General features: G+C 43.5%; 1 protein-coding gene across 8 annotated transcripts in view; it reads right to left on the minus strand.

Moving 5' to 3' along the window:
* Positions 1-8,217: 8,217 nt before the first annotated feature.
* tti1 (TELO2 interacting protein 1) overlaps positions 8,218-24,943 on the minus strand; it is a 33,557-nt gene continuing 16,831 nt past the window's right edge. For 7 of the 8 annotated variants that reach the window (XR_005461357.1, XR_005461356.1, XR_005461360.1 and 4 more), the window contains exons 5-6: positions 14,573-14,712; positions 14,167-14,370 (exon numbers count right to left, since the gene is read on the minus strand). Coding sequence is in view for 1 of the 8 variants with exons in the window: in XM_038803078.1 (XP_038659006.1) it covers positions 10,241-10,424; positions 12,797-12,884; positions 14,166-14,370; positions 14,573-14,712 (617 nt within the window). In the remaining 7 variants the exon portion in view is untranslated. Of the gene's footprint in view, positions 10,425-12,796; positions 12,885-14,165; positions 14,371-14,572; positions 14,713-24,943 lie in introns of those variants that run through there. The other variant, XM_038803078.1, reaches the window with a different exon arrangement.

The raw sequence follows: 24,943 nt of genomic DNA on the forward strand, positions 1-24,943 counted from the left end.
TATCCCTCTTCCGCGGCAGGGTGTCCCTAGAAAGGGAGCATGCGGTGTCCATGGGAACCATCGAGGCCTTCTGTGCCCAGTGGGCACCGCATGGGTTGGCGTGCTTTATTGACCCGTCTAATTGCACTCTCATTTGATGTTTCCAAGTTTCTGTTGATCTCAGTTATGTTCGGGCAGTGCCCCTATCAGGAGCGGCCCTTTTTGCTTTGCCCCTAAGTTTGTTTCCTTTCTTCTATTTGGTTGACCTCAAAAGAGTGGTCAATCTACCTGACCTGCACATCTTTGGTCTAACGGAGGAAACAGAAGCACCCAGAGGAAACCCTTGCAGAAACGGGTAGAATGTGCAAACTCCACACACAGTCACCCAAGGTCAGAATTAAACTCGGGTTCCCAGTGCTATGAGGCAGCTGTTCTAACTCTGCTACACGTGCATTCCAGCATTCCCCACTGGATACTCCATGCTTCGAAGCAGCAAAATATACCTGATCTTTGTACAAACAAAATATTATTTTGGTAGCTATTCGTGCTGACACTGTTCCTGTGTACTGTAAATTAACAATGGGAGGTAATAGCGCCACCCTTAATTATGGACAAATGGTACAGAAACTTCAGATGTGCAGGTAAATGTCAATATGCAAATGTTGTTTGTGAGGTCTGCCGCATGTCATTACCTTTACAAAACTGCTATCTTAAACTAAACTCACCACAGAAAGTTATTGCCTCATTCATTCAGTCAAGGTACCCCCCCCCCCCCCCCCCCATAACAATGTGACAACTATTAACTACTGCAAACAACTTTTCTGACATTAAAAATTAACTATCACAAGTTTGGGAAATCATTCCTTCAGGCTTTAATTTTTAAAATGTAGAATTAAAAATTTTACTCCCCGTTTTCCCATCTACACCAAATTTACCTTAGACTCTGTTTCTGCTTCTGCACCTGGTCTGGCATTGAATTCTCCCATGCTAATTTCCTTCTCAGACCTAACACTTAATTTCACAACTCTTCAATTTATTGGTTGTCCTATTCACACAGGAACTAGGTGCTTGGTTTCCCTCATTACAACATTATCAGCTTTCACAGCTTCTGACTCAAAATATCATTGCGATCAATGGGCAAGAGTAAGCCTAACTGCATGCTGTTCAGTGCCCTCCTCCAGCAACTCATGGCCTGTGAAGAAAAAAGGTTAGCCGAAAATCATTCATTCATGTGACTTTGTACCGCTCGAAAGCAACAAATGCGTGCGGTAACTCCCTCGTACATTCTCCACGTCAACGCCTCATCCAATCATAGAATCCCAACACTGCAGGAGGTCATTTGACCCATCGAGTCTGCATAGACCCTCCAAAAGAGCGCTCTACCTAGGTCCATCCTCCCGTCCACCCCACCCCACCTCATTCCCGTTGTCCTGCAACCTAGCCTGCACACCCATGGACACCAAAGGTGCAATTTAGCGTGGCCAATTTACCTAACCTGCACGTCCTTGGACTGTGGGAGGAAACTGGAGCGCCCGAGAAATCCCACGCAGACACAGGGAGAATGTGCAAACTCCACACAGTCACCCAATGCCGGAATTGAACCTGGGTCCCTGGTGCTGTGAAGCAGCATTGCTAACCATTGTTCCACCATGCCGCCCACTGTAAAAAGGCACTGTACCCAACTGTGCTGGTGCTTATTCTCCGTGAGTCTATTACCCTCTTATCCGCCTCATGTCACCCTTTTGGCATATCTTTCTATTCCCTTTTCTCTCCTGTATTCATCTAGTTTCCATTTCACAGCTATTTTCCTCAACTAGTTGTTATGGCCGCAAGTTCCACATGCTGTTTTAACATAGGGCAACACAAGTGGATAGCATTGTGGCATCACAGTGCCAGGGTCCCAGGTTCGATTCCCCGCTGGGTCACTGTCTGTGCGGAGTCTGTACGTTCTCCCCATGTCTGCATGGGTTTCCTACCGGTACTCCGGTTTCCTCCCACAGTCCACAGACGTGCAGGTTAGGTGGATTAGCCATGATAAATTGCCCTTAGTGACCAAAAAGGTTAGGAAGGGTTATTGGGTTACGGGGATAGGGTGGAAGTAAGGGCTTAAGTGGGTTGGTGCAGATTTGATGGGCCGAATGGCCTCCTTCTGCACTGTATGTTCTATAGCTCATCGACAAGGCTATGATTTTGTTTAAATTTAAGCACCATGATAAATTTAGCAGTATATGTTATCGGAGGAACACACATGTCCAGCAGTTTGTTTCCCCCACACAGCAGGTTATGATGTTGAATGCACTGCCTGCTGGGTCACTGTCTGTGCGGAGTCTGCACATTTTCCCTGTGTCTGCATGGGTTTCTTCCGGGTGCTCCGGTTTCCTCCCACAGTCCAAAGACGTGCGGGTTGGGTGGATTGGCCATGATAAATTGCCCTTAGTGACCAAAAAAGGTTAGGCGGGGTTACTGGGATAGGGTGGAAGTGAGGGCTTGGGTGGGTTGGTGCAGACTCGATGGGCCGAATGTCATCCTTCTGCACTATATGTTCTACGTCTATGTCTAAAGGGGCCATCTTGGTTCCATCAGTTCACTCTCGCATTGAAAGCATAGCATTCCAAGAGTGTTCGATTCTCCATTTAGTGGCTAGTCTAAACAAGTGCAACAACTTGAATAGGTGAAAGATGCCTATTCATAACATGCTGAAGACACAAATAACATGCAAAAGTCATGAAATTCATGTAATTGAAGTATTTGTCTTTCTAATTAGGGTGCGAGCAAGTCATTTTTTCTTTTCAAATGTCAACCCTGGATCAGTATCCAATTTAAGTGGGTGAACTACATGGAGTGAAATGAAAAATGAAATGAAAATGAAATGAAATGAAAATCGCTTATTGTCACGAGTAGGCTTCAATGAAGTTACTGTGAAAAGCCCCTAGTCGCCACATTCCGGCGCCTGTCCGGGGAGGCTGGTATGGGAATCGAACCGTGCTGCTGGCCTGCTTGGTCTGCTTTAAAAGCCAGTGATTTAGCTGAGTGAACTAAACCAGCCCCTGAGTGCAGGACGATTTGAACATATGAAGAACATGTTCATTGAAATGCTTTTTTAAAACATTGAACCGTAATGTATCAAAGGACGGCTAATATTATCACAATCAAACTATCCAAAGTAAACAGTCACAAAACATCTACAATTAAATAAATGACTTAGAGGGAAAAGAAAATACGCATGTCCTCAAGTTCTCCAAGATAAGATTTACTGTTTTCTTTCAAATATAATAATTTTGGATACTTTAATATGTATAAAAGGCCATTAAAACGGACAAGTTGGACAATGATTCTGTGCGAGTGCATTGTGTGTGTCTAAGATTCTCTATTATTTATGAACTAATAAGAACATAATCACATTAAAGGATCTGCAAACTGGCAGTAATGCCCATTTTAATCATTATAGCATCACTGGATAAAGCCAGCAAATCCACCTTTTCTTTTTACTGACATTGTTCAAAGATACTGCCATATACCTCAGAGGATATTGCCTGGGTTTATGCAGTAATGAGTTTATTACAGTCATTATTCTGAATGTTTGTGACTTTCTAATGTCACACATTTATCTCTGTCAGCACAGCATGCTGCAACATTCATCCATTAATCTAAATAACATGGAGCTAAGCAAATCTGCCCCAGCAGAGAACATTAATTTGCAGCCAAGGGCTGGACCACAACTCATTACTTCTCAATTTAGAACTAAAGGGGTCAAGTGCACAGAAGGTCAGCCTCCATGGATATTATACAAGGGTTTACATTCATTCCATCAAAAAAAGTTAGTTGTTCAGGTGGCAGTTGAATATTGATGTTGCAGCACTAAGGGACAGATGGCTCAGGTATTTGGCAACTTCAGTAAGATGGGGATAAAGTTGTTTCTGAGGTGAAATTACCACCAGTCAGCTCTCCCTATCAAAAGGGGAAAGCAGCCTATGGTGACTTCACTTTCACTTACTTTAAATTCATATAGCGCTGTTAACATGGTAAGGTAATTCAAATCTTTTGATGCTTCCCTAATTATTTATTGTCCTGTAAACGAGGGCCAAATACATTTTATTGACAGCAGGATAAGAACATGCATTTAAGACTTTTGATATTGATTTTTATCCGCAGGTCCGTACAGCAGGTGTGTTTTGAAGCAATTTGCTCCAAATTCAGTGCTTAATATATGCTTTTTCTCATTAGTTAAAAAATACAAACTGACATGGCTACTGGAGCCCGTAAGTAGCATCAGCATTCTGTATTGCTTGATTTTGGAAGTTGAGGCAAGAATTCCATTGGATGACATATGATATAATACACAAAAGCAGCCATTCAGCTGGCATTTGTACTCAATTCAAGTCTTCTCCCATCTTTGTTCATCCAAATCTAACATAAACCTCTATCCTCCACCTTCATAGGACACAATTTAATTAGCTAAAAACAGAGTTCTGTTTTGGGCAGATATGGTGGGTGTTTCTCGGCACCTTCAACACCAAAAATGACCCCACTATCTAACAGGACTCTGCTGGTTCTTTTGGCTTGGGTCAGGAATGTCCCGTCAAGGCCGCACTTGATGTGTTGGGTACTCTGGATCCGTGGAGACTACGTTTACCTCAGCAGTAACACATACAGGTTACCAACACTTGAAATAGTACAATACTATTTTATTAAGCTAGAAACTGTTGAACATACTTTCACTGTGGGTTGGCACTATGTTAGATTAAACTAAAGACCTATGCCTATCCTAACCAGTCTATGCACTCAGCACATGGTGAAGATCTGTGCTGCATGCTGTGAGCTCTGTCCTTCTGAGAGGCTGCATCCCGAAAGAGCGGGAAAACTGATGCCCTCTGTCTTTATAGTGAGTGTGCTCTAACTGGTGATTGGCTGCGGTTGATTGGTCTTGCTGTGTGTCAATCAGTGTGTGTGTGTCTGTACCATGATATACTGGTGTATGTTATGATAGCACTTACCTAATTTCCTGCACTGACTAGCCATTTTTAAAGATTACCCAAATCTTACATCCCCCTCACTGCCCCAACCTACCTCAAAGACCTTAGGGGGTCCTCGAGCCCCTCTCACCCCACCTCTTAAGGGCAGGGCACCCTTGGACCTGATCCCTGGCAGTGAACCTGGCACCTTGACATTGCCAGCCTGGCATCTTGATAGTGCCCTTGCCAGCCTCAGTGTCACCCAGGCACGGGGTGTAAGCGAGAGTCCCAGAATACCACTCTGTCCAGAGCCTGACCACCCAGGAGTCTCGAATAGCCTGGGAGAACCCCCCCCCCCCCCCTCCCCAGCTTCCATTATGCCTGGTCCACGTTTGTATGAAGCTAAGGCAAATGGCACCATGGCGAGGTCTCCCAGGCTAGGCTGTTAGTTCCCAGGCCTTGGGAGAATACGGCGGAGATATATTTAAGTGAGTCGAATGGCCCATTTAAATATGTTAATCTAGATCTCACACAGCAAGGGCAAGATCCAGATCACAACGTGTCTCGTGAGGCGATCAGAGCATCGCAAATCTTGTGAGACGCTTCTCCTTCCCCTTCAATGCATCCATACAATTTGTTTCAACTGCTGTTTCTTCTAAATTTCCTACTAGATTTCATGGGGTGACTATCATACATTGATGGCCAGTTATGCTGGTCTCTACAAAGGGAACATACCCTCTTTGTATCCACTCGATCAACCAAAGACACTTATAATTTTTAAAAGACCGCTATTAGGTCACCCTCCTAGCTGCCTTTTTCAAGAGAAACAGGAGACCAAGCTTCCTTTCCTGATCTGCATACCCTTGCATTTATGGTATTTTCCTTGTAAATCTTTGCTGCACCCTCTCCAGTGTCTCCATATTCTTTTTGTCTGACGATCAGAACTGCACGTGGTAATAGAAAGAGAGTCACAGGCACAGGGCATAGTGAGGCACCTGAATTTAATTATGAAGTGAACTCTGCTGCTTCTTGAAAAAAAAGGATTTGCAGTTCAGCATGATGTTAGTTTGGCCTGTAAACTAGAGTGCCTTGCTACCTTTGTGCTTTGGATACTAATCACCTTGCTGTGCATTTTCTGTTTCAAATTGGAAATTGGTGGGTATTCACTTAACTTCATACACCCTGCCATCTATCATATCCAGTATAAAAGGAAACAACTAGTTCATACAATGGTGGCCACCTTACACCATTAGCAAAGTTTAGAATTCCCTTCTTGGGATTTAAACTGTGGGACTAGAATGGAAGAATCCTAGCATGGAATACAGAGAAGCATTATTGTCTAAGAAGACAAATTTGCCCAAGGGATTTTATTTGCATTTCTTCCCTCAAGATACAATTTAGTTATCTCTTGTGCCCAGGCTCATGCAACCTCTAGACATTGGGGGATCAGAGTCAATTTCAATTTCTCTCTTCTGCTAAAATATGCTTGTTTATTATAGCAAGTTTGGTCCTGGACTTTGGAATGATGGTTTAAAGGAATAAATGACCCAAGATTTAAAATGGCTTCTTAAAATGGTTTGTTAAAACCCACATTTCAAACATGACAGTAAAAAACTGCTGAATCCGATGAGAAACATCATGAAGCCAGACAGACCAAGGACACATTTTGCTAATTTAAAGTTTCTAGGTTATATTCCCAGAAACTGTTTTCATGACAACGGATAAGGCTCATGAGAAAGACGTATTTCAATCACCCCATATTAAAATGTGTTGGACAGACATCTCAATTGAATTGAATTAACTGTAATAACTTTAACCTAATCACAGCCAGAAAGGGGAAAGACATTGGTGATAACCATAACCTTAAGAAGTACTGCCAGTTTTGAACAATTCATTCCGGAATCATCTGACTCAATTTCTGAAGCTACTTTCTGCACTTTCGCTTTGAGCCGCCATTTTGTTTATTTTCAACTTTTCTGTATCGTGTATTCAATTAGAAGAAATTATCAAGAGCTGTAATTTGTATTGAATTCAAGTCAGTACTCTGTATTTGCTTGGACAAAACAAACTTTAAAAAAATCTGTATTTGCAAGCAAAAATACTGATCAAGAGACATCTGAAACTAAATGAATAAAAGACAATTTACTTCACGCATGAAGTTGTTTCAAGATCCGTTAAGTAATATATAAAGCGCGATGACACATAAGATATATTAACCAAAGTATAGACCTATCAAGGACCCAAAACTCATTATCTTGCATTGCTCATATTGTCGGGCTGGCCTGCGTTCTTTTCAAACCATGCGTGATGCATGTTCTATGATTGGTCATCTGCATTATGCTTCACTGCTTGAACCAAGTACAATATCCTGCATTTTGGAACAAATTCACTCACATTAATCCCCACAGTCAATGATAAAGAATTAGATTGCTTGCCACAGCCACCTAGAATGAAAATTTTCATTACTGTTGTCAGGTTTTCTCCATCTCAAAAGACTTGCGCCTCCATTTCCTTCCACCCACATATTCATCAGGATCACTGCCTGGAAGTCAGCGCGACTCCTCATGTGGCTGAATTTTCAGATAGTTAAATTAGGATTCAAAGGGGAAGGAAAGGAAGAAACTAAGATGGTGAACAAGGTCAATTTTTCTTTCTGACGAGCTGTATTTCTAGCGGGGCTATATCCAGCAGCCGTATAGCCAGCATAGACAAGCTTTGGGCACACTATCTTCCTTTTGAGAGCTCTGCAGCTACCTACTTTAGTTAATAGGATTACTCCTACCCAGTTTGAAATTGGTAGGGGTGGGATTCTCCAGCCTTCCAGCTACGTGTTTCTCAGCAATAGAAGGCAGCGCGTTGTTGGCTGACGGCGTGATTCTCAGCTCCTGCCAAAAGGAATTCCCACTGAAGCCACTTTCAGCCGCCGGGAAACCAGTGGGCAGGGGTGCGCTGCCAGCAGGATGAGGGAATTACGCCACCAGCAAACAGCCAGAGAATTCCAGCCCGGATATTGCCAGCTCTTGCTAATAAAGATACCATTGCCCTCCTATGTAAGCACACATAATAGTGCACTGAACATTTATGATGTGTTAGTCCATTAAGTATTAACTCTAAAATAAAGGTCAGTTTGACACAGATGATTGATAGAACTGGGAAATGTTGTGGCTCCAAAAGATTGAATAAAGAATTGTAGATATCAGGGTCAAACCAGTCAAAGTTATTAAAAATACTTTTCTCACAATACTCTGGGGAGAAATCCTCATTAAAAAAGCATGATTCCAAGAAGTGTTTTTAAAAAATGTCATTTATTAGATCACTTCCCTTTCCTGATCGAAGAGACAGTTAATATAACTTTAATTGAAATGCAGGATTTTACCCATTGGCTGTTCAAATCAAATCTCAAATTTTGTAGAGCCAGGAATCAAAACAATACTTTTAAGACCTACATTACTGGGTCTTGTAAGACAAGACACATGTCACTGATTTATTAGGAAATAAGGACACAAGCGTGGACACTTTTATGTCCAATATTCAAGATTATTACAATAAAAACTAAAATAAAAATGTCTGCTGCAGGAATTAAGACGCTTGAAGCTGCAGCAGATAACATGATAGCCATGTTTTTTTTCAGGCAGGTACTTCAAGTGCTGGACCTGTGCTGGTCTGTTCTTTTAAGTGATTTTATTAATGGTTTTTAAAAATGCACACATAAACTATCATAAATGGGGGTTTTACTGAACATATAGTTAAATATATGATTAATAACTTAGATGTCCAGTGTTAAAAGTTAAATATTTCTCTAATGTGATTCTGAGCATCCCCCAATTTTGTAGTATTCATTTTTGTAATCATCTACATACTTAACATTTGAAAAACAAATGCTAATGCTTAATACACAATCAAGCCAGAATGTAATTGAAGCATTTAAAATGATCCAATTGATGGTCAATTACACATTTATGAGCAGGCATTAGAATAATTTCTAACAGATCACATGTAAAAGGCACCAGCTTTTGTCCAAATCCAGTAATAAGTTCAACATATTGAAAGGTATGCTAGCATTTATAAGTGGGCATGCCATTCCTTCTCTTATACTGCTAAAGGCTTGGGTGGTGGATGGAAGAGGGATGGAAGAGAAGAGAAAACAAAAGACAACACCTTTTGCAATTCTTTTTGAGGGTGATGGGGCAGTAATAGAGTGAGATGTGTCGGCCTGGGAACTTGGAAAGCCAAGTTGTAGGATGTCAGTTCTTTCAGTTAAAAGTTTTATAGAAAGAGCTGCATGAGAAAAAAAGTTATCCTGCAAGTATGGTTCATGATATAATCCATCCTGCATTACTTTCGGAAAGAAATAGGGCGGAGCAAAGTAAGCAGAATTTGGTTGACCGTTACTTTAACTTGCAATGATGGCAGCTTAATAACTTGTATCTGGCTTTGTCTCATCGGTATTTTTAAAAAAACTGGTCAAGTACAGGTGCTAAAGAAAAGATAGCCTGTTCTAATCACAAGGGGGAGCTGCTATTACACTGCTGGGCTATGCTGTGGTGCAATTAGCCAACAAGCATCATGTGTGTAGTGTAAGACACTCTGACCTCGTACTGGAGTGACTGGCACTGCTGTACCTGCGACAAGGCCTGAAATTTGTAACACAAACAAGTGAGACCATCGATACAGTTACCTCATGATCATTCATAATTCAAAAAATTGACCTGCTACATTTGTCAGGTAGCAAATTACTCCCCCCCTCAGAATTTCCAAGATGTACATTCGAGAAACTGCCCATAACCATCAAACTATCACCTCAGTCAGATTTTCATTAAGAAGTTGAAAACCTTTATTATTACTAACGTTTCTCAGGTGAAGCAAATATTGAGAGCCCGATAACATTGCATTGTCCCTTAGACAATATTATTAAGAAGTAATACACCCTAAAATTGGTGCAGATGTTGTGAAATTCAAATCTATTCAAGCCTGATGAACAAAAGCCCCCTCAGAAGTTCTGAACGCAAAATAGCCCAACGGGACAGAATTGGTTGGAACAGTTTGGAATCTCATCACACATACTTCTGTCCCTGGTATTTTCTTGGCCTTCCTGTCATGCACGTTGCCTGTAATCAAAATATAAATGTGAGATTTTCACAGCGTTGCTGTGCAACAATCTGCAGTACATCAAGAAGCACTCCATATCCCTACAGCAGAGTGCCTTTCTTCAGCTTAATACATGTCCTGCACCAACGATGATGTTGGCAGTCTGCATATGAGGAGTTTTAGATATTGTATGGTACTGCCAAGTACCGCAAATTCCGGAGTTATTCAAACTCTTGCAGAAGTTGAAAAACATTATCCGTGAATTCATTCCTCTGCTTCCCCATCCCAGTCAGTTGTATCGGTGGGAGGCAGAGGTGTGGTGGATTGTAGGCATCAGGACAATAAACTTCATTCAAAAAGAGCCATGTGGCATCAGGATCAACTTCATTTAGATGATAAAAAACACTGGTGAAGGAAAGAATAGAGAGATTACATACATATCAACCAATTGTATCACACCATTAGCTTAACAAAACATCCCAAGGTCCTTCACAGGAACATTTTAAAGCTAAGTATGAGACGGAGCTACAAAGATGATATCAGGTCAGATGGCCAAAAGCTTGGTCAAAGAAGTAGGTTTTATGGAGTGTCGAGGAGGCAAACGAGGCAGAGAGGTGCAGGGAGGGAATCCCAGAGCTTTGGACCTTGGCACCTGAAGGCACAGCCATTCATGATGGATCAGTTAGAACTGGAAATGCACAAGATGCTAGAACTAGAGTTCAGATATCTCGGAGGGCTGTGCGGCTGGAGGAGATTACAGAGGGAGGGATGGGCAAGGCCATGGTAGGGTTTGAAAACAAGGATGAAGATTGTACGGTCAATACATTCCTTGACTGGGAGCCAATTTAAGCCAGCAAGTAGAGGAGTGATGAGGGGATGGGACTTACCGCGAGTTGAGACATGGACAGCTGAGTTTTGGATGATCTCAAGTTTATTTAGGGTAGAATAAAGGAGACCAGCCTGGAGTGCATTGGAATAGTTGAGTCTACAGGTAACAAAGGCATGAATGAGGGTTTCTGCAGCAACTGAGCTGAGATAGGGGGTGACGACAAGCAATGTTATGGAGGTTGAAACAGGCAATCTTAATGATGGCACAAAAAGGAGGGCCGAGTCTCATCTGGGGATGAGTGTGACACCAAGGTTGCAAACACATTGGCTTAATCTCAAAATTGTTGTCAGGAAGTGGGATAGAGTTGGCAACTCAGGGACAGAGTTTGGAATGGGGACCAAAATTAATGGTTTCACTTCCCCAATACTTAACTGGGGGACATTCCTGCTCATCCGATAGTGGATGCAAGATAAGTGCCTGATAATTTAGCAACAATGGAGGAGTTGAGAGAGGTGGTGAGTTAGAGCTATGGTTGTCAGTTTACAGTTAAAAACTAACTGTGCCTTCAGATGATGTGGCCGAGGAAGGGTTTGTCCCTTTGATTCCAGTTGAAACAGTTTTATAATAAAATAATTTACATATTTATTTCCGTCTTTTTTTAACCTTCAATTCTCTTTGATCTTTTGGATCTCTGCCGCTGCCTCCTTCATTGGATCAGTGTTCTCCTCTTTAATCTATCACATAGAGGACAGTTCGGTATCCCTCATCAACACACTGCCATCAGTTAATTCAGCAGAGACCAAGAAGCGCACTGGTTTGAATGGCTCAGCTACTCAATCTTAATTAGTTGGACCATCAGGGCCCTGTTTCTACATCTAATTTTGATATATGAGAGGGGATGTTAATGCAACCAGAAAATTCTCTGTTGTGACAAATTTGACCACAAGCTAATTTCCCCTTTTACATTACAATGCAACCTCGCACTGGGTCATATACACTGACTTATGGGGGGGCAATTGCACTACCACGCCACCTCTACCCCTATGCCACATGAATATTGGGACACAATGTACCCAAAAGGAGAGTTAGAACACCCAGGTTAAACTTTTCCCCGAAAAAGATATGAAAATGAACACAAAACCATGCTGAGGAAGCTCTCGGGCGCGTTTCTCTGCTCCCCATGCCGGGTGGGAGAATTGCGGGAGGGCTGGACGAATCACGACATGCCACCCTGGCACCCCCCCGTGATTCTCCCACCCCCCCGCAAAATGGCGTGTCGCGTTTTGCGTGACGCTGCACGGAGAATCGCCGCTCGCCGCTTTTCACGGTGACCGGTGATTCTCCGGCCCGGATGGGCCGAGCAGCCTGACGAACCCGACCGGTTCACGCCGGCGCCAACCACACCTGGTCGCTGCCGGCGTGAACAGCGTGCGACAGGTAAGTATGGGGCTTGTGGGGGGCGGAGGGAGGATCGAGCACCACGGGCGTGCTCAGGAGGTGACTGGCCCGCGATCGGTGCCCACGATCGTCGGGCCGGCGTCTCTAAGAGATACACTCTTTTCCCTCTGCCGCCCCGCAAGATCATACCGCCATGTCTTGCGGGGCAGCGGAGGGGAAGACGGCAACCGCGCATGCGCGGGTTGGAGCCGGCCAACCTGCGCATGCGCGGCTAACGTCACTTAGGCGCCGCCGGCCACGTCATTCTCGGCGCGCCGCTTTGATGCAAGCGTCAAGGCCCGGCGCCCGAGATTCGCGCACCGCCGCTCCTAGCCCCCCCGGGGGGGGGGGGGGGAGAGAGAATAGGGGGCGAGGAGCGGCCTCCGACGCCGGAGTGAAACACTCCGGGTTTCACTCCGGCGTCGGCTGCTTCTCTCCGTTTCGGAGAATCGCACCCCTATCGTTTTAAAATTTATGATATCATTCATTGATTTTGAATTTAATGAGTTACCTGCAAGCTGCATTCTGGAGTTTCAGAGGCTGCCTACTACTCAGGTATGGTAAGCAGGTGCTAGCCACCATATCCAGGTCAGTCTCACCTGCATCAAGAAAAATATTGATTACATCTCCTCCAGTGTGATTAAAGAATTTGTGCTCACCAAGGTGAGGGGCTATCAGGAATGGAGGAAATTAACATTTTCTATATCAGGTGCCGTTCGGCAGTCATCTGGTCAGATGTTAGATGGAAATTGAAGTCATCCCAAATACGTTACTATTTCATACGCAGCACAAACCAGATTAAGTCCTTGTAAGTAAATTCATTCCATAATTAAACTGTTAATTAATGAATTTCTACTTTCCTCAAACACTTTTAAAAAAAAGAAGCCATGTTTGCTCTTGCAAAATTACATAAAACTAATACTTCAAATAATGCCTCAATACAAATCAAAGTGGTTGATACCTGCAGCATTTTCAGCAACAATGTAATGAAATCAGTGACCCATTTTACCAATCTGGAGCGATCAATTATCGGTCAGTCAGATTACTTGAGCTCCATTAATGTAATGCTTTGCTGCTTCTTCTGCTCCTGTTTCGCACTCTGGTGAATATCCTTCTGCACTGGCCAGTGCAACAGATGATTCAACAAGTTCAGCACCAATGCTCACTTCACCAGCCACATACATCAACCTCTAAATTCTGAACCTAGTTTGCTTTGCTCCCAGGAAAGAGGGTAATTCAGTTGCAGCAAAAGTTAGAAACACCAGCCAAAGGTTATGGTGTATACAACTGCACACTCTGTTATCCCGCAGTCTGGGTGATAATTAAGCTTCTCGAGGAAATTTGTTCCAGTTTTGGAAGTTTGGGAGGACTAAACTTCCCTACACCTTATTCTCTGCATTGCAAATCACTTTGAAAAGTGTAATTCAATATTGGCAATCAGCACATCATAAAAGCAAAGACAAGTGTCCAGTGGAGTTGGCTGGCCTTGATGCTTGGCTACTGCATATTAATATATTTTCTGGAAACCATTGGCAACAAATGAAAGTTTATAATTGTGGCAGCATTTGCCAGAGAAATATATCAAATATCCATGAATGGAAAAAAAAGGAAACTGTCGCAAAGCTGAATAATTAATATTCTTTTAAACTAATATAGGATTTTGAAAGAAAAAGTCTCACAATATGAACTCAAGTGTCTCAGCTGAATAGTTTGAAGCTAGAATACGGTAGCTGTATTTCGAAAATAACTGAATTAGAACACAAACTGAAATAGTACACTAGCCCCACTTGAAAAGGGTGAGATTATTCTTGATAAATATCTTAATTTATTTGATTACAATGTAAACCATACAACTGTTGACATTGGAGGCAAGTACTAACCAAGATCCAGTTTCTCACAGAGTTTTGCAAAGCCCCGAAGTTCAGCTAATTGTAGTTTGTAGGATAGAGTATGTTTATAAATGGGCCCAGCCTTTGCACTGACTGGGCCTTGGCTTACTAAAGACCTAGTCATCTTTGGCAAAATGTCTTTGGAAACTCTGCTCCTCAGGAAATCACCAGATGCATCTGCCAACTTACACAGCACCTGACAGCAAAAAAGAAAAAACACTCAATGGTCTGCAGTTTGTTCACACAAGATCAGAAAGCAACCCCAGCAAATTTATGATATTCAGAAATAGATACAAACATTTCATAAGAAAGTCAGCATAAAGTAAAGCGTTCTTGCCCTGGTTTAACATAAAACATGTGAGACACATAAATTCACTTCACATCAAACATCAGTTCACCTCAAATGCTCTGAGGATCACAAGGGGATCATCACTCGTCAATCTCTGCACAAAAGGACTCCACAACCGGTGTATCATTGGGAGCAGTTCATTCACATTACTCTGAAGAACAACCACACATAGTTCCAAACATCCAACACCTGTAAGAAAAGGAGTGATCCATAGTAAGTAATGAGGCAGACCTTTGAAAGGATTTCAGTATAAAGAGAGACGCTTTCCATATTCATTGAAATCATTCTGCATTCAAGATACAAGTTTACTATTACAGTATTTCACTGTTCAAAGGTAGTTCATTTTTTTACTCTATTATTTCCATTATATAATATTAGAATTCATGGGGTTTACTAGTTTGACTATTGAGCGAGTCACTCATTATGCAACAGAAGAAGGCTATTTTGCCCATCATGTCCATGTCTCTCTATGGAGCAATCCAGTCAGACCCATTCCCACATTCTATTGCAGTAACCATGCAAGTGCTTATTCAGTTTCCTTTTCAAATCATTGATCATCTCAGCTTCCACCACTCTTTTAGGCAGCGAGTTCCTGGTCATTACCAGTCAGGAAGGAAGGAAGGAAGTCAGAAAGGATGTTCTTCCCCACATGCGTGGTTTCCCATGCCCCAAATCTGAAATTGGTATCCCCTATTCCTCAACCAATCAGCTATTGGGAACAGCATTTAATTGTCTGCCTTATCTTAACATAGAACATAGAACAGTACAGCACAGAACAGGCCCTTCGGCCCTCGATGTTGTGCCGAGCAATGATCACCCTACTTAAACCCACGTAACCCGTATACCCGTAACCCAACAATCCCCCCATTAACCTTACACTATGGGCAATTTAGCATGGCCAATCCACCTAACCCGCACATCTTTGGACTGTGGGAGGAAACCGGAGCACCCGGAGGAAACCCACGCACACACGGGGAGGACGTGCAGACTCCACACAGACAGTGACCCAGCCGGGAATCGAACCTGGGACCCTGGAGCTGTGAAGCATTGATGCTAACCACCATGCTACCGTGAGGCCCCCTAAACCTGTCATATCAACTCTCCCCTCAATCACTCCACTCTGGCCCAAGGACAACCCCAGCTTCTCCAACTTAACCTTCTGGCTAAAGTCCTTCTCCCTGCAATCACTTTGGCAAATCTCCTCTGCATGCTCTCAAGACCCTACCCATCCTTCCCAAAATGTTATACTCAGAACTAGACACAATACTCTAGCTGTGAACTAAACAGAGCTTTATAAAGGTTCAGCATAACTTCTAGGCTTTTGTACTTAACACCTTTATGAAGCCCAAATTCTGTACGTTTTGCTAATTACTTTCTCAATATGTCCTTGTCACCTTCAAATATCGATGCACATGAACTGCCAGGTCCCTGTTACTGCACACTTTCAGGAACTATGCCAATACGTCTACATAGCCTCTCCACATCTCTTTAGTCAAAATGTATATATACAATATCCATTACATTCTCTTCATCAATGTTCTCTATTACTGCATCAAAAGATTCAATAAAATTAGTCACGCACAGTATATCTTTTCCAAATCCATGCTGACTATTATTAATTAATTCAACCTTTCCAAACACCTGGGCAGGGTTCTCTGGCCTCCCAGCTGCGTGTTTCTCGGCAGGGCACCATTCACTAGCGGAAGGATTCTTTGCTCCCATTGTCAATGGGAATTCCCATTGAAGTCACCCCATGCCATCGGGAAACCAGTGAGTGGGGATGCACTGCTGGCAGGACCAGAGAATCCTGCTGCCAGCGAACAATCAGAGAATTCCGGTCCCTGTTGATTTTCTCCCTGATCATTGTTCCTCAAAACTTACCCACCAGTGATATTAAACTGACCAGGCTATAGTACACCCTACCTTGAATAAGGGTCTCATATCTGCCACGCTCGAATCCTCTGGTACAGAGCTAGGCAACCTGGTTAGTGATTGAGCCATATTGAACGGCCCTTCTTCACCTCGGTGGGCCGCGAGATTGAAATTGGGCACGCTCACCAACAAATGACCCCATGAATAAGATTAAATGCATTTAATACACGCCAAATATTTTGTAACAAGTTATAGAAAATGCTTAATCACCCGTATATTAATAGAAATGCCATCAACTTCAAAAAGTTAAAACAAGAAAATTTACTCTTTGATTGGAGCGCATGGCACTCAGTCAACGTTATGCACAATCAACAGGTACCTCACTTCACGTGCCCTTGCTTTGCATGTGTATCACTTCAGTCATTCGGGCAGAAAAAAAAACAACATGGACAAAAACCAACGGAATCTGGCAATCCACATGTGGTCAACAATGAAAGAATGCCTCATGGCTGTACTCAGTGCCCTAATTGGCTACATGTGGCCCACAGACGGCACGCTCATCATGCCCATCATGCTCTGGTACCTTCCATGTAGCGAGGGAAGATTTCGGCAAGCCCTTTTGCTATCTCCACCTCCACTTCCTTCAGCAACCTGGGATTCAAACCATCCAGACCAGGCTAACGATCCACTAAGCATAACCAGCTTTTGTACATTCTGTCCATCAATTTTCACCCCATCCATCACATCTTCACTTCTACCAATACTTTGTCAGTATCCTTTCTTAGTAAACACCGATACAAAGTGCTCATTAAGTATTGCCCTGTGCCACTGGGCATATACCATCTTCCTTGTCCTTAATAAGACCCACTTGTTTATAACAATTTGCATGTATATAGCAAAACTTAATGTAGCAAATCATTCCATAACTGCTGTGCCAGCTGTAATCTCTGCAGCATGGAGGAATGTGGAATGCAAGGCGACAGCTCCTTTTCCTTTTTAAGAGCATAAGATATCGGACCAGAATTAGACCATTCAGCCCTGTTCCGCCATTCGATATTCAATTATGTTTGATACGTTCCTCATCCCATTCTCCTGTTTTCCACCCATAAACCCATATCCTCTTATTAATCAAGGAATCCCCTTATTAATCAAGAACACTAGATTTGTGCTTGAGATGCTGTTACTTACAGGGCTACAGACCAAGAGCTGGACGATGGAATTAGACAGAATAATTATTTCTTACAACATAAGAACTAGGAGCAGGCATAGGCAATTTACCCCCTTGAGCTTGATCCACCATTCAATACGATCATGGCTGATCTCATCATGACCTCAAGTCCCCCAACTTGCCCGTTCTCTGTAACCCTTCAACCCATTACTAATTTAAAAATCTGTTTAACTCCTCCTTAAACTTACTCATTGTCCCAGCATCCACCACACTCTGGGGTAGCGAATTCCACAGATTCACCACCCTTGGGGTGAAGTAGTTTCTCCACATCTCTGTTTCAAGTTTGCTACCGCTTATCCTGAGACTATGACTTCTCGTTTTAGCTTGGCCCACAAGATGAAGCATCCGCTCCTCGTCTACTTTACCCATACCTATTATTACCTCATATACCTCAATTTGATCTGCCCTCATTCTTCAAAACTATAGAGAGTATAGGCCTAAGCTGCTCAATCTCTCTTCAAAAGACAAACCCCCTCATCTCTGTATTCAATTCAGTGAACCTCCTCTGCACAGTCTCTAATGCAACAACATCCCTCCTTCACATAAGGGGACCAAACTGTATACAGTACTCCAGGTGCGGTCTCACCATTGCCTGGACAGTTGCAGCAACACTTCCCTACTTTTATACTCTATTCCTTTTTTTATAAATGTCAACATTCCTTTCACTTTCTTTATTACCTGGTGTACCTGCATGCTAGCTTTCTGCGAGTCATGCATGAGGACACCCAGATCCCTCTGCACCAGAGCACCCCGAAGTCCATCCCCATTTAGGTAATATGGTCAAAATGGATGATCTCATATTTATCCACGTTAAACTCCATCTGTCACATTTTAGCCCACTCACCTAACCTATCCATTTGTACGGTTGTTTTCTCTTGGCAACTTACTGTCCCACCTATTTTAGTATAATCTGCAAACTTAGCTATGGAACCTTCTATCCCTGGTCCAAGTTGTTAATATTGATTGCAAATAGTTGGGCCCAAGGACCAAACCCTGTGACACCCCACTAATTACATCTTGCCATCCAGAAAAAAGACCCATTTATCCTGACTCTGTCACCTGTCCGTCAACCAGTCTTCTATACAAGCTAATAAATTACCCCTAACCCCATGTAATCTAACCTTGTGTATTAACCTTCAATGCGGCATCTTATCAAACACCTTCCAGAAGTTCCGATATACTACATATGCAAGATCCCAATTATCCATTTGGCTTGTTACATCTTTAAACAACTCTAGAAAATTAGTCAAACATGATTTGCCCTTCATAAAACCATGCTGACTCTGATGTATTGCATTTTGACTTTCCAAATGTCCTGCTATTGTTACCTTAATAATGGATTCTAATAATTTCCCAACAACAAATTAGAAATTAACTGGACTGTAATTTCCTACATTCTACCTCACTCCCTTTTTGAATAAGGGCTTTTCATTAGCATTTTTTCAACCCACTGGAATCTTTCTCGTGTCCAGGGAATGTTGTAACCAATGGGCCCAATATCTCCAATTCCACTTCCTTAAACACCCAAGGAGTAGGCCACCAGGCCCTGGGCACTTGTCTGCCTTCAATCCCAATAGTTTAATGAGTACTGTTTCCATATTGATGCTGATTGTTCTAAGTTCCAACCTTTCTATTGCTTCTGAAATACCCTTTTCTATTGGGATGATACTAGTGTCTTCCACCGTGAAAACTGAGGTAAAATTTTGATTTAGCATCTCCCACTATGAACTCTCCGGTTTCATCTTCCAAGGGATCAACATTCACTTTGGCAACTCTCTTCCCTTTTATGTTCTTACAGAAGCTTTTGCTATCCTTTTTGATACTGTGCGCTTGCTTTCTTTTGTAACTTACCATAACTCTTTATTACTTTTTTAGTGACCCTTTGTTTATGTTTAAAAGTTTGCTAATCTTCCAGGCTGTCAGTGGCCTTTGCAATATGCATACCTTAGTTTTTGTCTTTATATTGTCCTTAACCTCATTGCTTAGCCTTGAATATTTTTTTTAACCCCTCTTACTGTCTTTCTTCCTGTCTGGAATATATTTTAGTTGTGAGGAAATGAGTATCTTCTTAAACAACTGCCACTGCTCATCAGCTGTCCTATCTTTTAGCCTTCCTGCCGATTCTACTCAATCTAAATCTGTCCTCATGCCTATGTAATTAACTATGTTTAATTCCAGTACACTAGTGTGGGGCTCCACTTTCTTGCCCCCAAACTGAATTTTGAATTCTATTCCCTCGAGGATCCTTAACTATGTGATCATCGATTAATCCATCCTCATTATACAATACCAAATCTAAAGTAGCCTGCTCCCTGGTTGGTTCGTCAACATATTGTTCCAAGAAACAATCTCGAATACATTCAATAAACTTTCCCTCAGGACTACCCTTGCCAATTTGATTAATCCAGCCAATGTCCATATTAAAATGACCATGATTATTTCCGTACCTTTCTTACAACCACCTCGTATTTCCTGGTTTATACTTTGCCTCACTGCGGAACTACTGCTTGGGGATTACTCCTAATTATTTGAGAGGCTGCTCCTCATCTTCTGGTTGTACTTCAATCTCACGCTCCTGATGTTCGGGACAGAGGGGAGCAGGCAGATTGGACATCCTCCTCATGGGACTGCTCCTTCAGCTTGCAAAAGTGGTCACCAACAGGTCCAGGCAACTGTTCTGCCCAACTGCCTGCCCCTCTTCTGCAGCAAGGTCTACACCTGGGTGTCACTGGAAAAGTAACACACAGTGTACACTGGTATGCTTCAGTCCTTCTTCAACCAGCGGCACGAGAGAGATTGGAGCCATCACCTCAGTAAAGCCACTTTAAGCTGATTAGCTTCGCTTTGATGTTGTTTGGGAATTTCTTGTTACAGTACATCAGTGCTGCTGCTTTTAGAAGTAGCACTCAGTTCCTCTTTATTCACAAGCTTCTGGCTGGATCAAAAGAAGTGAAATGAGGGCTTTAAAACATATTTTTAACACTTGAGCCAAGGAAGCTGATTTCATGACAGATGATCAAAGAGGCAGTTTTTAAAGAGAACGTAAATGGAGTAGAGAAAGGTAGATTGGCTTGGGGACAGAATCCCAGAGGTTAGGGGACAGAATCCAGACCTTAGTGCCAAAGCAACTGGACAGAAGTAAGGCCACCAATAGTTGGATGATTAAAACTGAGGATGCTCCAGAAGAACTGGAAAGCAGAGATCTTGAATGACAGCTAACAGGGAAAGAGAGGACGAGGTCATGCAGTGATTTGTAAACAAGAATTAGGATTTCAAAATTGATGAGTTGTCAGACTGGGAGCCTGTGTCGGTCAGGAATCTCAGAGGTGTTGAGTGACTTGAGACTTGGTGTCAATGTTTAGGCAGCAGATTGTTGGATGAGCACAAGCTTAGGTAAAGTGGATGATAAGAAGGCAGTCAGGAGTGTGTTTGAATAGTGAAGCTTACAGGTAACAGTTTACAGGATGATGGTCTCAGCATAAGACAGTCGGCTGATGGTACACAGATGCAAGTAGGCAGTCTCAGTGATGAAGTGGATATGTGGTGGGAAGTTAATCCCTGATCAAACATAACACCAAGGTTGCAAATGATCTATGCAGTATCAGACATTGCCAGAAATGGAAACAGCAGTCAGGGAATAGAGTTTGTGGCAGGGCCCAAGACAGCAGTTTAAATCTTCCCAATATTTAATTGCAGGAGATTTCAATTCATTCAATACTGCATGTCCGATAAGCAGTGTGACAAATCAGAGACAATGGATGAATGCGTGCTGCAGTCGGCCCACCACTCCTGACCCAGATCAGAGGCCAATAGGTGAAGCCATGTGCTGAGGCAGTCGAGTTAAAAGGCCCATCTCTGTTCTCGGAGACTTCATACCAGTTGTGTTGTTAAATATTAATCCCTCTGGCCCTCATGCCTCACACCAGCATCCACTCCCCATGCCCTTTCAATGCCAACCCAATCACCCCCATCCCCCTTTAGCCTCCATGCCAATTTAATGCTAACTCATGCCAACCCATGTCCCCCACTCACAAACCTTTGCCAACTCCCATAGGAAGACCTCAGTAGCCTTACTGAGATGGAATAAAGTTCCAAGTATCTATTGCAGACGTTGCTATTTACTTTATACCCTCAAGTAATTAATCCCTTCTAAAAACAATTATTTGTATTTATAACCCAAGAGATAAGCAATTCTTTAATAATCTTTTAGAGCTGTTAACCAAACTGTGGACCTATAGGGCCCCCCATCTCACCCTGAATTAATGGCAGGCCGTGGAAGCAGTCAAGTGGTAATAATGCTGTAATAATAGTGTTATGTTAGTAAACAGTTACTGGAATTGCAAACACCTTGGGCGCGATTCTCCGCTGCCCACGCCGGTTGGGAGAATAGCGGGAGAGCCTCCCGACATTTTTCACGCCCTCCCGCTATTCTCGCCCCCCCCCCCCCCCGACCCATGTCACAAATTGCCGCTCGCGTTTTTTACGGCGAGCGGCGATTCTCCGCGGCCGATGGGCCGGGCCTTTACGCCCGTTTTTTCACGGCAGCAAACACACCTGCTTGCTGCCGTCGTAAAAACGGGCGCTGGATGCCCGTTTGGGGCGGGAGCACCACCGTTGTGCTCGGGAGGGGACAGGCCCGCGATCGATGCCCACCGATCGTCGGGCCTGCGTCCAAAAGGGACGCACTATTTCCCCTCCGCCGCCCGACAAGATCAAGCCGCCACATCTTGTCGGGCGGCGGTGGAGAAATGCAGAACCAGCGGGATGGAGCCGGCCGCGCGTCATCTTGGCGCGCTGGCCTTAATGACGGTCGTTAAGGCCGCGACACCGTGATTCCCGGGGTCCCGCTCCGAGCCCCGATTGGGGGGGGGGGGGGGGGGGGAGAGAATCGGGTCCCGGGAACGGGCGTGAAAGCTGCCGTGAAACACGGCCAGTTTCACAGCAGCCTTTACGACTCTATGCATTTGCGGAGAATCTCGCCCCTTGTTTTCAACTCTCAGACATAGGCTGGTTCTTTTATTTAAATTTAAAGGGCAGGGAATTTAAATAAACTGGTAACTTGAGAGTTCCACAGATCTTATCCACCCGTAAAAGCATCTATGTCTAATCGAAAAACAAATCATCAGTCACAGACTTCAGATTAAGATCCTTGCTGAGTTCAAGCGAAAATGGGATAGTCAGAAATGGAGTGGCACTTCTGGATTTAGGTTCCCGATGCCATTTTGGATGAGCTGTGGTGTCTCCATGGTTCTCCAAAAAAGATGTCCAAGGGTTCTTTGTGCCTGTAGTTAGAGGTGAGGGCACAGGCAGCACAGCAAAGTGGCTTAAACTGAAGGTTTGTGGCGAAGAAGAGAATCAGGATTTTTAAATAATAAACAGTTCTCGCAATAAAGAGCAGGACCTGTTACTGCTTTATGTGATACAACCAGATCTGGTGATGGATGGTCAAAATCATTTTCTGCCATAGACGATCAAATTTTTGTCCCTTTGACTTAGAGAGTGAAGATCAGGGGTTTACTGGGAGAACAACTAGGCTGAGAGAAAAGTGGTTTTAATGTTTAAACTGTAAACACGTTAAATATCTCGTTGCAAACATATAGCCTGGTTACAGTGGCCCATTTGGAGCAGAATTAGACTGAAAGGTTTTAAATAGAAAAGTCTCTTCGTTTTTTTTTAAATTAGAGGAACTCTCCATCATATGAATCATGTATTACAATTGTGCACTTTACTTGGGCTGCACATCTTGGGAGCTGACTCACCCCATTCCTATTATAAGATTCAGACTAGGCAGCATGGAAGGCTATTCACTTCAGCTCTCAATTTCCACCCCTGGCAATTCTCTCTTGTAGGTTTGGATTGAGCGAAACATGACAGTTCTATTGAGGAGCTAACTCAATTGAGTAGATTTTTACTGTATTGTAGGCCAAGCTTTCGCTTATGGTAACTATGCAGACTGGGTGTATTCAAATAGTAAATTACACGGTGGCTATTACAGTAAAGTTCTCGGGTACTTCACAATAAAGGTAGGGAAATTCCTAAAAAAATTAAAATGAGAACAGAGTGGACAAGGTGGCCAAGAAAGCATATGGAATGCTTTCCTTTATTGGGCGAGGTATTAAATACAAAAGCAGGGATGTAACGATGGAACAATATAAAATGCTGGTTAGGCCACAGCTAGAGTTTTGTGTACTGTTCTCGTCGCCACATTATAGGAAGGACATGTTTGCTCTGGGGAGTGGAGAGGAGAATTGGAGCTATGAGGTGAGAGTGGATAGTCTAGGCCGGTTTTCCTCAGAAGAGTTGAGGCTGAGGCATGACCCCACAAGCATGAGGGGTCTACAAAGATTAGAAAGGAAAGACTTTTTCCCCCTAGCTGACAGGTCAATAACTAGGGTACAAACAATTAAGGTGATTGGTGGAAGGAGTACAGGGGCCATGAGGAAAAACCTTTGCACCCAGAGGGTGTTGGGAATCTGGAATTCACTGCATAAGGTGGTGGTTGAGGCTGAAATGCTCAACTCATTTAAAAGGTACCTGGATTTACATCTGAAGTGCTGTAACCTGCAAGACTATGGACCTTGGGCTGGAAAATGGGATTAAAATGAGAGGCTAGTTTATTTTAACTCTTTTTGGCTACTGCAGAAATGATGGGTTGAATGGCCTCTTTCTGCATCGTAACCTTTCTGTGGTTCTATGGAATGCAAGTTACTCAGCTGCGGTTATTCATGAATTTAGCCGCAGGGCTCTGGGCGCGATTTACCACCTGCGTCCCGCTGGAATTGGGACGGGACATGGCCGATAGATCCTGCGAGAGGCCACTTCCTCGATTCCTAACGCTAATTATACCTTGCGCGGTCTACTGAGACATTGTGATCTGGATCCTGCCCACTGTAGTTAAGTGAGCTGATGCCAGGTCTAACCAGCCAAGAAGATCCCAGCCGGGCGCCATTTAGCACTAGCCCCAACAGACGGGTACTAGTGAAATGGTACTTGGGGGGGGGGGGGGTTCCCAGGTGATTGTAGACCACCCGGTGGTCGGCCTCTGGGCAGGGTAGCACCCTGTCACTGCTGCTGCCATCCAGGCACCTTAGCAATTTCACCCTAGCACTACGAGGGTACCAGGCTGGCAGTGCCAAGATGCTCAGGTGGCATTTTTCCCACTCCGAGGATCGGGCCTGGAGGTGCCCTGCCCGTCTGAGGTGGGGTGTGGGGTGGAGCTTGAGGACCCACTTTATAGGTGAGTTTGGGCGTTGGGGGCTCTGGGGGTCACGTCGGGGGGGTGGGGGTTGAGAGATTGGGGCGCCATTTTCTCTTCCAGGG

The sequence above is a fragment of the Scyliorhinus canicula genome, chromosome 7 (assembly GCF_902713615.1).
Source record: "Scyliorhinus canicula chromosome 7, sScyCan1.1, whole genome shotgun sequence".
Taxonomy (NCBI): Eukaryota; Metazoa; Chordata; class Chondrichthyes; order Carcharhiniformes; family Scyliorhinidae; genus Scyliorhinus; species Scyliorhinus canicula.